This window comes from Trichechus manatus, unplaced genomic scaffold, assembly GCF_000243295.1.
Source record: "Trichechus manatus latirostris isolate Lorelei unplaced genomic scaffold, TriManLat1.0 scaffold00085, whole genome shotgun sequence".
In the NCBI taxonomy this organism is placed as follows: Eukaryota; Metazoa; Chordata; class Mammalia; order Sirenia; family Trichechidae; genus Trichechus; species Trichechus manatus.
Genome location: NW_004444021.1, coordinates 8,546,150 through 8,561,889, shown reverse-complemented (window position 1 = coordinate 8,561,889; position 15,740 = coordinate 8,546,150). Strand labels below are relative to the sequence as shown.

Below are 15,740 nucleotides of genomic sequence, written 5' to 3'. Positions count from 1 at the left end.
CACCTTTGCTTCTTGACAGGCTGTGAAGCGCTGCTCAGCTGGGTAACTGCTTCCCCAGTCGCTTCCCTGGTCTGCGCAATCATGCTGGTGGGATCCCTGGGAGCTTTTTTCTTTTGTTTGTTCTCTTTCCTTTTTATCTTTCTTCATTTCTCAGTTTCTCATCTCTTTCTACTTACCTTCTTTTCCTGTCTCCTGAATACCTGCTGCTGTGTATCTTCTCCACCCCTTCTAGCCAGAATCTACTGCACAGCTTGGGAGTCACTTCCTTGGTCTGCCCAGCCGCGCTGGTGGGATCCCTGGGGGATTTTTGTTTCCTTCTTGTTTTTCTCCATTTCTTGGTTTCTTGTCTCTCCACTCCAACGACAAGCTCCCTTAGTGTGGGGATATATGCCATTTAAACATGGCTGCACTATTGACAACTGCAGCCCCCACAGGCCTCTATGCTGTATACGACATGTTGGAGACTTGTCAGCGATAAGAAAGAGATTAGGCACGACTTGTTTTCCCAAACCTATTGTCCTGTTACTGATTGGCTTGTTTACGTGAATTCCTTCTCCCTTGCCCGAAACTTATTGTTACTCACCCAAAGCCCATTGTTCTGTTATTTGCTTCACTGCTTGCTGTATTGACTATAAATAAACTCCTGGGACTGAAGCCGAGGTTGACTCCTAAGAGTGAGCCTCCTGGCCCCACTTCTCTATAAGAGTTGTGTTTGGCTACTGTCTTCGCTGTCCCGACAACCGTCAATGCTGCGACACCTTAGCTTTTTTTTTTTTTGCTCCTATTTCTCTCTCCTCTCTCTCTTTTCCATACCCAACCTAGCTCCACACATCACAACCTTCCCCTCCCCCTCTCTCCTGCCTATCTGCACCGTGTGCTGAATATTGCACTCCCGAGCAGCACAGGCATGATCTACTGGAACTTGCCCTGCAATGACCACCGCCCAATCTTGTTGGCCCAAATACATGCCACAAACAACTCATCCCAGCCCCTCCCCTTCAGCTAGACCTGCCCTGCAGCACTAGAGCCGAATGAATGGTCCTGCCCACTGGACAAGGAGGTGAAAAATATTGTGTCCACAGATGAGCAAACAACAAAGAACGCACAGCCCGCCTGCTCAGACATAAACAAATAAAACAAAAAGCACGATGGAACAAACAGATCTACAACCTACAAACAAAGAAAATAACTACTGAATCTTCTGAAGACAGCAGACAATAACAACAAATATAAAAGAACAGGACAGGATGGTTCCAGTAGGCATCCAAAATAAAACACCAGATGACTTTCCAGTAGAAGAAAAGGCACTAGAACTACCTGTAGAGAATTCAAATATCTAATATCCAGAGCTATCCAAGAGTAGAAGCAAAAAGCAGACAAAAATGAGGAAAAAAGGCAAATTCATGGAAAAGGCAGACAAATTCATTGAAAATACAGACAAAAAATGGAAGAATTCAGGAAAATAATACAGGAACAAAAAGCCAAAATAAATTCACAACTAGAAATCATAAAAAAAAAATTAGAAATCCAAAAGATAAACAACAAGATTTCAGAAATGGATAGTGTCATAGGAGGGCTGAGGAACAGGTTTGAAACAATGGAAGACAGGATTAGCAAAACTGAAGACAAACATTTGGATAGAACTTTGAGGAAAAAATCAGAAAAAAGAACAAAGAAAAATGAAGAAACCCTGAGAATGACGTGGGATACAATCAAAAGCAAACATTAGTGAGTGGCTGGAGTTCCAGAACAGGGGGAGAAAACAGAAAACACAGAGAGGATTGTTGAAGAATTGTTGACAGAAAACTTCCCTAATATCATGAAAGATGAAAAGCTGACCACCCAAGAAGCTCAACGAACCCCATATAGGAAAGACCCCAAAAGAAAATCACCAAGGCATATCGTAATTACATTCGCTAAAACCAAAAACAAAGAAAGAATCCTGAGAGCAGCTCAAGAAAAACGAAAAGTCACATACAGAGGAGAAACAATAAGACTAAGCTCTGATTACTCGGCAGAAACCGTGCAGGCAAGAAGGCAATGGGATGACATATATAAAACCTTGAAATAAAAAAATTGCCAGCCAAGAATAATACAGCCTGCAAAAACTCCCATTCAAATATGATGGTGAAATTAGGACATTTCCAGATAAACAGAAATTAAGGGAATATGTAAAAACCAAACTTACAAGAGTTATTAAAGGGAGTCCTTCGGTTTGAGAACAAACAACATCAGATGACAGCCTGAATCTAGGACACAAGACCGCACCAGCCAGATACCTACCTAGGAAATGAACTCTCAAGGACTACTCAAAACCAAAAGATTTACAAGAGCGAACCAGAGAGGTTAATTTGCAAATGACAGGAACATCAGAACAATAAAAGAGGGAATAAACGGTATAGGTATACAACTTTCTAATGGAGAGGAAGGCAAGGCAATACCAAGTAATAATAGACCAGTTCAAACCTAGGAAGATATGGGTAAATTTCAAGGTAACCACAAAGAAAGTTAACAAACGTACTCATCAAAATAAAGAAGAAAAATATAAAGTTTCAGTGAAAACAAAATCTACAAAAACAAAACAAATGAAAAAAAAGAACTCCACAAACAAAAGGAATTCAGCACAGGCGAGTAAGAGGAACAAAGAAACTGTCAGCACCACAAAAAAAAAAGCACTACAAAATGACAACAATAAACTCACACCTATCAATAATTACCCTGAATGTAAATGGCCTAAATGCACCCATAAAGGAACAGAAGCGACAGAATGGATTAAAAAAACAGGATCCATCAATATGCTGTCTACAAGAGACACACCTTAGAAACAAAGACATAAATTATTAAAAATCGAAGGATGGAAAAAAATATATCAAGCAAACAGCCACCAAAAAAGAGCAGGAGTGGCAATACCAATCTCAGATAAAACAGACTTTAAAACAAAACCCACCATAAAAGACAAAGAAGGGCACTATATCAAGATTAAAGGTACGATCCAGCATGAAGACATAACCATAATAAATATCTACACACCCAATAACAGGGGTCTGAAATACATAAAACAAAATTTAACAGCACTGAAAAGAGAAATTGACAGTTTCACTATACAAGTAGGAGACTTTAACATACCACTCTCGGTAAAGGACAGAACATCTAGAAAGAAACTCAACAAAGATACAGAAGACCTAAAGGCCACCATCAGCCAACTTGAACTCACAGACATATATAGAACACTCCAACCAACAGCTGCAAAGTACACCTTCTTTTCCAATGCACATGGAACATTCTCCAGAAGACACCACATATTAGGCCACAAAGCAACCCTCAACAAAATCCAAAACACTGAGATAAAAAAAGTATCTTCTCTGATCACAATGCCATCAAAGTAGAAATTGACAACATGAAGACCAAGGGGAAAAAAAATCAATTACATGGAAACTAAATAACACCATGCTTAAAAACCACTGGGTAACAGAAGAAATCAAAGATGGAATCAAAAAATTCCTAGAATCAAATGAGAATGAAAACACATCATATCAAAACCTTTGGGACACAGCAAACGCAGCGCTCAGAGGTCAATTTATAGCAACAGATGCACAAATCAAAAAAGAAGAAAGGGACAAAATCAAAACATTAGCTACAAAACTCCAACAAATAGAAAAAGAACAGTAAAAGAACCCCACAGTCACCAGAAGAAAAGAAATAATAAAGATCAGAGCAGAAATAAATGTAACAGAGAACAGAAAAACAATAGAAAGAATCAATAAAACCAAAAGTTGGTTCTTTGAAAGGATCGACAAACCACTGGCCAAACTGACAAAAGAAAAACAGGAGAGGATGCAAATAACCCAAATAAGAAATGAAATGGGGACATTACAACAGACCCAACTGATATAAAAAGGATCATAACAGACTATTATGAAAAACTATACTCCAACAAATTTGAAAATCTAGAGGAAACAGACTAATTTCTAGAAACACACTACCTACCCAAACGATTACAAATTGATGTTGAAAATCTGAACAGACCTGTAACAAGAGAAATGATTGAAAAGGTAATAAAAAAACTTCCAACAACAAAAAGCCCTCGCCCAGATTGCTTCACTGGGGAATTCTACCAAACATTCAGAGAAGAGCTTACACTAGTGCTACTCAAATTATTTCAGAACACAGAAAAGGAAGGGATACTTCCAAATTCATTCTACGAAGCCAGCATAAACCTGATACCAAAACCAGGCAAAGACCACAAAAAAAGAAAATTACACACCAATATCTCTCATGTATATAGATGCAAAAATTCTCAACAAAATTGTAGCCAAGAGAATTCAGCATCATATCCAAAAAATAATACACCAGGACCAAGTAGGATTCATACCAGGTATGCCAGGGTAGTTCAACATTAGAAAATCAATCACATAATCCACCACATGAACAAAATAAAAGAATCACATGATCATCTCAGTTGATGCAGAAAAGGCATTCAACAAAGTCCAACACCCAACACCCATTCCTGATAAAAACTCTCAATAAAATAGGTATAGAAGGGAAATTCCTCAACATAATAAAGGGCATCTATACAAAACCAACAGCCAACATCATTCTTAATGGAGAGAAGCTGAAAACATTCCCCTTGAGAACAGGAACAAGACAAGGATGTCCTTTATCACCACTACTATTTAATATTGTGCTGGAAGTCCTAGCTAGAGCAATAAGTAAGAAAAAGAAATAAAGGGCATCCAAATTGGTAATGAAGAAGTTAAACTGTCCCTGTTTGTGGATGATATGATACCATACACAGAAAACCCTAAAGACTCCACGAGAAAACTACTGGAACTAATAGAAGGATTCAGCAGAGTAGCAGGATACAAGATAAACATACAAAAATCAGTTGGATTCCTATACACCAACAAAGAGGACGATGAAAAGGAAATGAGGAAAACAATACCATTTATAATAGTCCTTAAAAGTAAAATACTTAGGAATAAATCTAACCGGGGATGAATAAGACCCATACAAAGAAAACTACAAAACACTACTGCAAGAAAGAAAAAGAGATCTACATAAATGGAAAAAGATACCATGCTCATGGATAGGTAGACTCAATATTGTGAAAATGGCAATTCTACCCAAAGCAATCTACAAATACAATGCAATCCTGATCCAAATACCAACAACATTCTTTAAAGTGATGGAAAAAACAATCATTAACTTTATATGGAAAGGGAAGAGATCCCGGATAAGGAAAGCGTTATTGAAGAAGAAGAATAAAGGAAGACTGGTACTACCTGACCTCAGAACCTACTATACAGCTATGGTAGTCAGAACAGCCTGGTACTGGTATAATGATAGATACACTGACCAATGGAACAGAATGGAGAACCTAGATGTAAATCCATCCACCTACGGTCACCTGATCTTCCACAAGGGCCCAAAGTCCGTCAAATGGGGAAAAGACAGTCTTTTTAACAAATCATGCTGGCAAAACTGGATGTCCATTTGCAAAAAAATGAAAACAAGACCCATACCTCACACCATACACAAAAACTAATTCAAAATGGATCAAAGACCTAAATATAAAGCCAAAAACTATAAAGATCATAGAAGAAAAAATAGTTTCAATGCTAGAGACCCTAATATATGGCATTAACAGGATACAAACCATAAGTAACAAGATACAAACTCTAGAAGATAAGCTAGATAACTGGGATCTTCTAAAAATTAAACACTTATGTTCATCAAAAGACTTCACTGAAAGAGTAAAAAGAGAACCTACAGACTGGGAAAGAATTTTTGGCTATGACAAATCCGACAAAGGTCTAATCTCTAAAATCTACAGGAAAATCCAACATCTCTACAACAAAAAGACAAATAATCCAATTAAAAAATGGGCAAAGGAAATGAACAGACACTTCACCGAAGAAGATATTCAAGCGGCTAACAGACACACAAGGAAATGCTCGCGATCAGTAGCCACAGGGGAAATCCAAATCAAAACCACAATGAGATACCATCTCACCCCGCCATTACTGGCACAAATCAAAAAAACAGAAAATAACAAACGCTGGAGAGGCTACAGGGAGATTGGAAGTCTTATGCACTGCTAGTGGGAATGCAAAATGATACAACCATTTTGGAAAACAATATGGTGCTTCCTTAGAAAGCTAGAAATAGAAATACCATGTGATCCAGCAATCCCACTTCTAGAAATAAATCCTAGAGAAGTAAGAGCCATCACACCAATAGACATATGCACACCCATGTTCACTGCAGCATTATTTACAATGCAAAAAGATGGAAACAACCTAAGTGCCCATCAACAGATGAATGGATAAACAAACTATGGTACATACATGCAATGGAATACTATGCAATGATAAAGAACAATGATGAATGTGCAAAACATCTCACAAGATGGATGAATCTGGAGGGCATTATGCTGAGTTAAATAAGTCAATCACAAAAGGACAAATACTGTAGGAGATCACTGCTATAAAAACTCATGAAAAGGTTTACATACAAAAAGAAACAATCTTTGATGGTTACAAGGGAGGGGAGGGGTGGGAGTGGAGAAACACTAAATAGACAATAGCTAAGTAGTAACCTTGGTAAAGGGTAAGACAGTACACAATATTGGGGATGCCAGCACAACTTGTTCAGGGTAAGGTCATGGAAGCTCCATGGATAAATCCAAACTCCCTTAGGGACCAAATTACTGTGCTGAGGGCTATGGGGACCATGGTCTCAGGAACATCTAGCTCAACTGGTATAACATAGTTTATAAAGAGAATGTTCTACATTCTACTTTGATGAGTAGCATCTGGGGTCTTAAAAGCCTGTGAGCAGCCATCTAAGATACTCCACTGGTCTCACCCCTTCAGGAGCAAGGGAAAATGAAGAAAACTACACAAGGGAAAGATTAGTCCAAAGGACTAATAGACCACAACTACCATGGCCTCCACCAGACTGAGTCCAGTACAACTAGATGGTGCCCAGCTACCACCACTGACTGCTCTGACACGGATCACAATAGAAGGTCCTGGACAGAGCTAGAGAAAAATGTAGAGAAAAATTCTAACTTAAAAAAAAAAAAAAAGACCAGACTTACTGGCCTGACAGAGACTGGAGAAACCCTGAGAGTATGGCCCCCAGATACCCTTTAACTCAGTAATAAAGTCACTCTGGAGGTTCACCTTCTAGCCAAAGATTAGACAGACCCATAGGACAAAATGAGACTAAAGGGTCACACCACTCCAGTGGCAAGGACTAGAAGGCAGGAGGGGACAGGAAAGCTGATAATAGGGAACCCAAGGTCAAGATGGGAGAGTACTGACATGTCATGGGATTGTTAACCAATGTCATAAAACAATGTATGTACTGTTTAATGAGAAGCTACTTTGTTCTGTAAACGTTCATCTGAAGTTCAATAAAAAACAACTGTCTAAGTGGTAAAAATAGCTGTCTAGGAAGCAAGTAACAGATGACAACATAATCAGAATCATAGTGTAGGAAAAATACTCAAACAACAAAAGTGATAGCTTTCTCACTCTATAGCACAGCAAGAATAAAAAAGAACAGCCTCACCTGTCATCTCTGATGTTGTAGAAAAACCCATAGCCATTGTGTACCATGGGAACCACCAATCCTCGGGTTCGTGAATAACCAACCAGACTTGTTGACAGAACAAAATTTCCACCTCCTCCACTATGTGGCACAAAGGAAGGATATTTTATTAGGCCAACAGATACTTATACTGTTTCCAAAGATTTTTTTAACAGTCACACAAAAAACAAACCAGCTGATGAAGCTATAAAACACTATATTGTATTACCTTTTGGAGAAAAGTGGGTCTGTAAAGATCTCTGGAACAGGGAGACCTTCCTCTTTTGCTATGAGTGAGAGACCTAAAAGATGACGGTCAAATCCTGCAATAAAACCTCAAAACTGAAGTTAGAAAACATTTTTCAACATGAGAAAAATTTTTTAAAAACATCAGAATGATTCCAATCTAAGTACCTTTTCCATTGGAACAGTCTTTCATCATTTCATTATGCTTTGCAAAAGCTTGTAACATTTTTTGCCGCCGCTCATGAAGCTGTGTAAACAAAAATCAAGAGATGCTTTAATAACAACTGTACAAAAACCAAACAAACAAAACACCAGCAGTCAATGTAATTAGGATTTGGGTAATTAGGAAAGAGAAAAGAAGATTTCTAAGAAGACCTGTGACACACGCTTATATGTGTTTTTCCTACTTATCCTACTGCATTTTCTTTCCTATAAAACAACAACGACCAGGTGTTGTCAAGTCGATTCTGACTCATGGTGGCCCTATTTGTGTCAGAGTAGAACTGTACTCCATAAGGTTTTCAATGGCTAATTTTTCAGAAGTAAACTGCCAGACCTTTCTTCTGAGGCACTTCTGAGTGGACTCAAACCTCCAACCTTTTAGTTAGCAGCCAAGCACGTTAGCCATTTGCACCACCCAGGGACCCCTTTCTTTCCTGCAACAGGAAAACAGATACTTGGGCAGCGATGAAGTGACATTAACAAGTATAAAGAGAGAAGCAACTGTGATTTCAAAAAACAAATGCATAAATGCACAAATATGATAATAAAGCAATTCTATGAAATTAAATCAACATACACGATTATGTCTATCAAAATCAAAGACACAAACAGCAAAATAGCAGTGGGAAGGAAATACACTGTTGTTAAAATGCTAAAAAAAATGAAAGGATAAAACAAAACATAAAAGTGTCTGGCAGCTATTCGGCCTTTTCAATTTGGAATCATGTAAATGTGTTATGGAATACACCTCTCTCCCAAAAAAATTAATAAAAGGAGTTATAAATGCCTAAAAGTAATATAGGACCATGTTAGAGAATTTGGGAAATACAGAAAAGCATGAAAGAGAAAATTACAGTTAAACATGATTTTTCTCTGGTTGTCAAAACAAAACTGTCTGGTTCTAATACATGAAAACAATAACATAACTGTGATTTTAAACATGTTCAACCAAATCAAGAAAAGCTTCCTTTCTTCAAAGGTACTTTGGGAGAGTCTGCACTTTACTGGTATTGTTCTAAAGATAGATCAGTAGTACTGAAGTAATGTATTGAAAGACTTTATCTAGAAAATGAATCAAACGGGCTTCTGCTCAAATCCTGAATGAAGAAATATTCTCCAAAGTCACTGAGAAGCCCTTTCAAACATGCTCAGGAAGACAGACTACTGTTATTCCTCCCTGGCCCTCCCTGTTTCTTATTCTTTCCAAGCACACACTTGGAAAAATAAGAAAGAGGGTCAGCGAAAAAGAGGTAGACCCTCAACAAGATGGACTGACACACTGGCTACAACAATGGGCTCAAACACAGCAACAACTGTGAGGATGGCGGGGGACAGGGCAGTATTTGTTCTATTGTACATAGGGTCGCTATGAGTCAGAACTGACTTGATGGCACCTAACAACAACATACACTTCACTGACAAATGAACAAATGCTTTGAAAACTTCAAGGAAAAAAAAGTCTGAAAGTATTTTAACAATCCAGGAAAATTTGAAGCAAAGCAGTTAGTTACTCAAGGGCCGAGACACCTTTAGAAAAATTAAACAAATCTGGTGAATTTCTCCTTTTCAAATACTCACGTGGGCATAAGGATCCTGCATGGACTGGCACCATCTGACTGCTTCTACCGTACATGATCGCATAGTCTCTGTACGACCATGATAAAAATATCTTGTTATAGCTGTTTCATAGCAGCAACCAGGGCTAAAAGAAAAAATTAAAATGAGAGTGTATCATGAGAAAGAATAAAGGCCTATCTTAAACTTTCAAGCAATTGCATCTTTTTAAAACAAAGAAGTTTACTCTTCTAATAAATGCACTAATCTTATTAAAAAGAGTCGACCTAATAATGCTTACTTTGGCCAGAGACTAAGCCCTAAAATACAGAGTAGAGTTGAGACTTTCAATACCAAAAAGTCTATTTTCAAAACCAAAGAGCATGAAATACTCTGGTAGAGAGGGCCTGGTATAATATGGGCTGTTTCAAAGGCTTGGCTGCTATCAGCTTCTATATATTGGAGTCTGTGGTAGACAGCCTCTTAGATGGTCTCCTGTAGCCCCCACTTTCTGTTACTTATGCCCTTGTCTAATCCTCTCACTTTGAGTATGGGCTGGACCTACTGACTCACTTTTAATGGAGAGAATAGGATAAAGTGATGGGATATCACTTCTGAAATTAGGTTACAAAGAGAGCTCTTTCTTGCTCTCTCACTTCCTTGCTCTGCGGAAAGCCTGCTGCTATGTTGGAAGCTTTCCTACAGAGAGGCTCATGTGGCAAGAAACTGAGGGAGGCCTCTGGCCAACAGTCTGTGAGGAACTAGATCCTCTTAATAACCATGTGAGTGAGCTTGGAAGTGGATCTGCCCTCAGGAGAGCATTTAGGTGAGAACACAGCTCTTGTCCAACACCCTGACTGCAACCTCATACGAGACGACCTTGAGCAACAGGCACCCAGATAAGCCATGCCTCAATTCCCGACCCACAGAAACAATAAGATGATAAATGTTGATTGCTTTAAGTCACTAAGTTTTGGAGTAATTTGTTACACAGCATTAGAAAACTAATAAGATATCCTTGGTCTTTAGTTTCTTCATATAAAACATCAATGCTTATAGAAACTCTTAAGACTCTTAGAAGAGAACATAGGGGCAACTCTTCATGACCTTGGATTTGGCAAAGGTTTCTTTGCCAAATATGACAACAAAAGCACAGGCAACAGAAGATAAAAGAGATAAACTGGAATTTATTAAAATTAAAAACTTTTGCACAAAAAAGGACACTATCAAGAGAGTGAAAAGACAACCTGAAAAATGGAATATTTGCAAATCATATATCTGGTAAGAGTCTAGTATCTAGAATATATAAAGAACTTTTACAACTCAACAACAAAAAAGGCAAACAACCCAATTAAAAAACGGATAAAGGACTGAACAGACATTTCTCCAAAGAAGATATACAAACAGCCAATGAGCACATGAGAGATGTTCAACATCATTAGTCACTAGAGAAACGCAAGTCAAAACCACAATGTGATACTACTTTACACCTACTAGGATGTCTACTAAAAATGAAAAAAGAAAACAGCAAGTGTTGCCAAGCATATGGACAAACTGCAACCCTTGTGCATTGCTGGTGGCTCATAAAAAAATCGTACAGCCTCAGTGGGAAACAGTTTGGCGGTTCCTCAAAAGGATGAATACAGAATTACCATATGACCTAGCAATCCCTTCCTAGTTATATACCCCAAAGAGGTGAAAACAGGGACTTAGACTGATACTTGTACTCAAATGTTCATAGAAACATTACTCACAATAGCCAAAAAGTAGAAATCAATCTAAGTGTCTATCAGCAGATGAATGGATAAACAAAACGTGGTATATACATACAACGGATGATTATCCAGCCATAAAAAGAAAGTTCTGATACAAGCTACAACATGGATGTACCTTGAAAACATTATGCTAAGTGAAATAAGTCAGACACAAAAGGACAAATATTATGATTCCACTTTTATTAAGTACCTAGAATAGGTAAAATCATAGAGACAGAGATTAGATGCTAACAGGGGCTAGGGAAGAAGGGAATGGGGAGATGGTGCTTAATGGGTACAGAGTTTCTGTCTGGGGTAATGAAAAAATTTTGGACATAGATTGTGGTGATGATGGTCACAAAACATTGTGAATGTAATTAATGCCACTGAATTGTACATTTAAAAATGTTGTTGTTAGGTGCTATTGAGTTGGTTCCAACTCACAGTGATCCTATGAACAACAGAACAAAACACTGCCCGGTCCTGCACCATCCTCACAATCATTACGCTTGAGCCCACTGTTGCAGCCACTGTGTCAATGCATCTAGTTGAGGGTCTTCCTCTTTTTCGCTGACCCTGTACTTTACCAAGCATGATGTCCTTCTCCAGGGACTGATCTCTCCTGACAACACGTCCAAAGTATGTAAGACGTAGCCTCACCATCCTTGCTTTTAAGGAGCGTTCTGGTTGTACTTCTTCCAAGACAGACCTGTTTGTTCTTTTGGTATGTAAGATGTAGTCTCACCATCCTTGCTTCTAAGGAGCATTCTGGTTGTACTTCTTCCAAGACAAACGTGTTCATTCTTTTAGCAGTCCATGGTATATTCAATATTCTTCACCAACACCACAATTCAAAAGCGTCAATTCTTTGGTCTTTGGTCTTCCATCTTTTACGTGCATGTGAGGCAACTGAAAACACAATGGCTTGGGTCAGGCGCACCTTAGTCCTCAAGGTGACATCTTTGCGTTTGAACGCTTTAAAGTGGTCTTTTGCAGCAGATATGCCCAATGCAATGCGTCTTTTGATTTCCTGACTGCTGCTTCCATGGGTGTTGATTGTGGATCCAAGTAAAATGAAATCCTTGACAACTTCAATCTTTTCTCCATTTATCTTGATGTTGCTTATTGGTCCATTTGTGAGGATTTTTGTTTTCTTTATGTTGAGGTGTAATCCATACTGAAGGCTGTGGCCTTTGACCTTTATCAGTAAGTGCTTCAAGTCCTCTTCAGTTTCAGCAAGCAAGGTTGTGTCATCTGCATAACACAGGTTGTTAATGAGTCTTCCTCCATTCCTGATGCCCCATTCTTCTTCATATAGTCCAGCTTCTTGGATTATCTGCTCAGCATACAACATTTAAAAATGGTTACAAGAAAATTTTATGTTATGTATATTTTGCAACAATAAAAAAAGATAATTGACTGCTTAAGTCAAAAATAGTAACAGTGTACTGTAGAGTTTATAACATATGTAGAAGTATAACATATGGCAACAACAACAGCAGAAAAAATGGGAGAAGGAAAATAGAGGTATTCTGTTTTAAGGTTCTTACATTATATGTGAGATGGAAAATACTATCTAAAGGTAGACCCACTGCCGTAGAGTCCATTTCGACTCATAGCGACCCTGCAGGACAGAGTAGAACTTTCCCACAGGGTTTCCAAGGCTGTAAATCTTTACGGAAGAAGACTACCACATCTTTCTCCTGTGGGTGGCCGGTGGGTTTGAACCACTGACCTTTCGGTTAGCAGCAGAGCACTTAACCACTGCATCACCAGAGCTCCTTTAATGTGAAGTAGAAAATATAATTTAAAGGTAGACTGTGATAAAGATGTATTTTGTAAGACTCAGCACAACTACTAAAAACAAAACAAAAAAAACACGAAGTATAGCTGATAGTGAGGATATAATGGAACAACAAACCAAAAAAAAAAAAAAAGACATTTTATGAATGTAAAAGAACAAAGAAAAGGAAAGAAGAAACAAAAAACAGGATAAAAAGAAAATAAATAGCAAGAGGATAGACTTAAACTTCATCTTATCAATAATTACGTTACATGTAAATGACCTAAACAATCAGTTTAAAGAGAGATATTCTCATTGGTTAAAAAAGCAAGATTAAGGAGTGTCTTAGTCATCTAGTGCTGCTATAACAGAAATACCACAACTAGATGGCTTTAACAAACAGAAGTTTATTCTCTCACAATTTAGTAGGCTAGAAGTCCAAATTCAGGGAGTCAGCTCCAGGGGAAGGCTCTCTCTGTCAGCTCTGGAGGAAGGTCCTTGTCATCAATCTTCCCCTGGACTAGCAGCTTCTCCACGTAGGAACCCTGGGTCCAAAGGACACGCTCTGCTACTAGTGCTGCTTTCTTGGTTTTAAGAGGTCCCCATCTCTCTGCTCACTCTCTTTCCTTTTATCTCTTGAGAGATAAAAGGTGGTGCAGGCCACACACACCTCAGGGAAACTCCCTTTACCTTGGATGAGAGATGTGACCTGGGTAAACGTGTTACATCCCACCCTAATCCTCTTTAACATAAGCTAATCTTGCCTCATTAACCACAGGCAGAGATTAAGATTTACAATACATAGGAAAATTACAATCACAAAATGGAAGACAACCACACAATACTGGGAATCATGGCCTAACTAAGTTGACACATATTTTGGGGAGACACAATTCGCCCCTTGACAAGGAGTTTCCACTTATGCTTAGGATGTAGAAAGTCACAACAAACAGTCTTACTATCCTAACAAAAGAAAGACTGGATAATCTATAAAATTATAACTTTTCATGAACCCATCAGAAATCTGAGGTCACAAGAAAACTAAGTGATCCAAATTCCAAAAAATGACAAGCCACGTTAGAAGAGACCAGATACTTCCAAAATGTCAAGGTCATGGAAGACATGAAACTCTCAGACACTGCTGACAGAACTGCAAATTAGGACAGAGTACCAGTTGGAGAAAAGTGAGGGGGTAAAAAAAAAAACCACTGGGGAGTTAAGATGGAATGGCTATGGAAACGATAAACCTTTAGATTTCGAGATTCTGAAAATGAAAAATGAGTGGTCTTCACCGTCCATGAAGTCTGTAATAGGCCAGCTGAAGTGCAAGCTGAACAAATGTATCAGGGTGAAGCATCTTCTTCTTGGTTAGCTTTTTGCCAAAAGGTGTAAAGGCATAAACCACAATATCCAGATCAGATGCCTAACAAAAAGAATTAAATGGGAACAGTGAAAAATCACATAAGGAGAATACCCCAAAGATAATAAAAACTATCATTTATATTAATCATCAGAAATAATTAAAGATATTAAAGCTATAACTTTATTTATTTTTCTACTTTTTCTTAGATGGTCTCTCACAAGCTTTTAAGACCCCCAGATGCTACTCACCAAAGCAGAATGTTCATTTTCTTTATAAACTATGGTATGCCAATTGAGCTAGATGTTCCCAAGATTATGGTCCCCAAAGCCCTCAGCCCAGTAATGTGGTCCCTCAGGGAGTTTGGATATGGAGCTTCCATGACCTTGCCTTGGACAAATTGTGCTGGCTTTCCCATATTGTGTACTGTCTTACCCTCCACCAAAGTTACCACTTGTCTATTTAGAGTTTTTCCCTCCCACTCCTCCCCTCCCTCGTAACCTAAAGCTATAACTTTAAAATGCTTTATACTGTATTACTTGGATAACAGCTAAATTAAAGGAGAAAGGATTACTAGCTAAGAGAAGAATGAAAAATCTACCTGCTTGAGATACTGAGCTTTAGCTTGTTTGATGTCATTTAATACTTTCTCATCTACAGTGAAAACAAGCTCCTCTGGAAGTGGTATATTCTGCACTTTTTCTGAACCCTGAAAATAGGAAAGACTTAAAAATATTATATCTATAAAAAATACTAGGAGAAAAAAGATGAAATATTTTTTCTAACATACCTTCCATTTTCCTTCATTCTCAAAAATCTTCTCATCAACATAACGGCTGACGTTTATTATAATCATTCCATCATAAGGGGCATGCTAAAATGAAACAAGATTTTGAATATTTTATTGTCAAGTTAAAACTTTACCCAATACACTTATTTTCACCTTCCTTCCATTCTTAACAAATTATACTAAAATGTAGAAAATGTAACTTATTCTTAAAATCCTAAAATGTCTCACCTTCTAGTTATAAAGATATGGATTTCATTCAGTATAGTAAGCAACTGCTGTATTGTTTTCTGAAGAACAAATATTAGAAAGTCGAAGTAGCTACCATATCTTTACACAAAAAACACGCACCTTCCACATTTGTTTGCTGACCGCGCCCTCCCCGTGAGGTCTGCCATGCCAATTTTTTTTTTTTTACATGTTGCTGTTTAAAAAAAA

At 38.0% G+C, this 15,740-nt stretch overlaps 1 protein-coding gene across 6 annotated transcripts in view; it reads right to left on the bottom strand.

Moving 5' to 3' along the window:
* CROT (carnitine O-octanoyltransferase) overlaps nucleotides 1-15,740 on the bottom strand; it is a 91,677-nt gene that overhangs the window by 4,543 nt on the left and 71,394 nt on the right. For 4 of the 6 annotated variants that reach the window (XM_023736054.1, XM_023736052.1, XM_004381485.2 and 1 more), the window contains 7 exons: nucleotides 15,306-15,389; nucleotides 15,117-15,224; nucleotides 14,448-14,578; nucleotides 9,643-9,766; nucleotides 8,011-8,089; nucleotides 7,826-7,919; nucleotides 7,579-7,698 (listed from right to left, as the gene is read on the bottom strand). In XM_023736054.1, coding sequence (XP_023591822.1) covers nucleotides 7,579-7,698; nucleotides 7,826-7,919; nucleotides 8,011-8,089; nucleotides 9,643-9,766; nucleotides 14,448-14,578; nucleotides 15,117-15,224; nucleotides 15,306-15,389 — 740 coding nt within the window. Of the gene's footprint in view, nucleotides 1-7,578; nucleotides 7,699-7,825; nucleotides 7,920-8,010; nucleotides 8,090-9,642; nucleotides 9,767-12,654; nucleotides 12,709-14,447; nucleotides 14,579-15,116; nucleotides 15,225-15,305; nucleotides 15,390-15,740 lie in introns of those variants that run through there. The other 2 variants (XM_023736055.1, XM_023736056.1) reach the window with 2 other exon arrangements.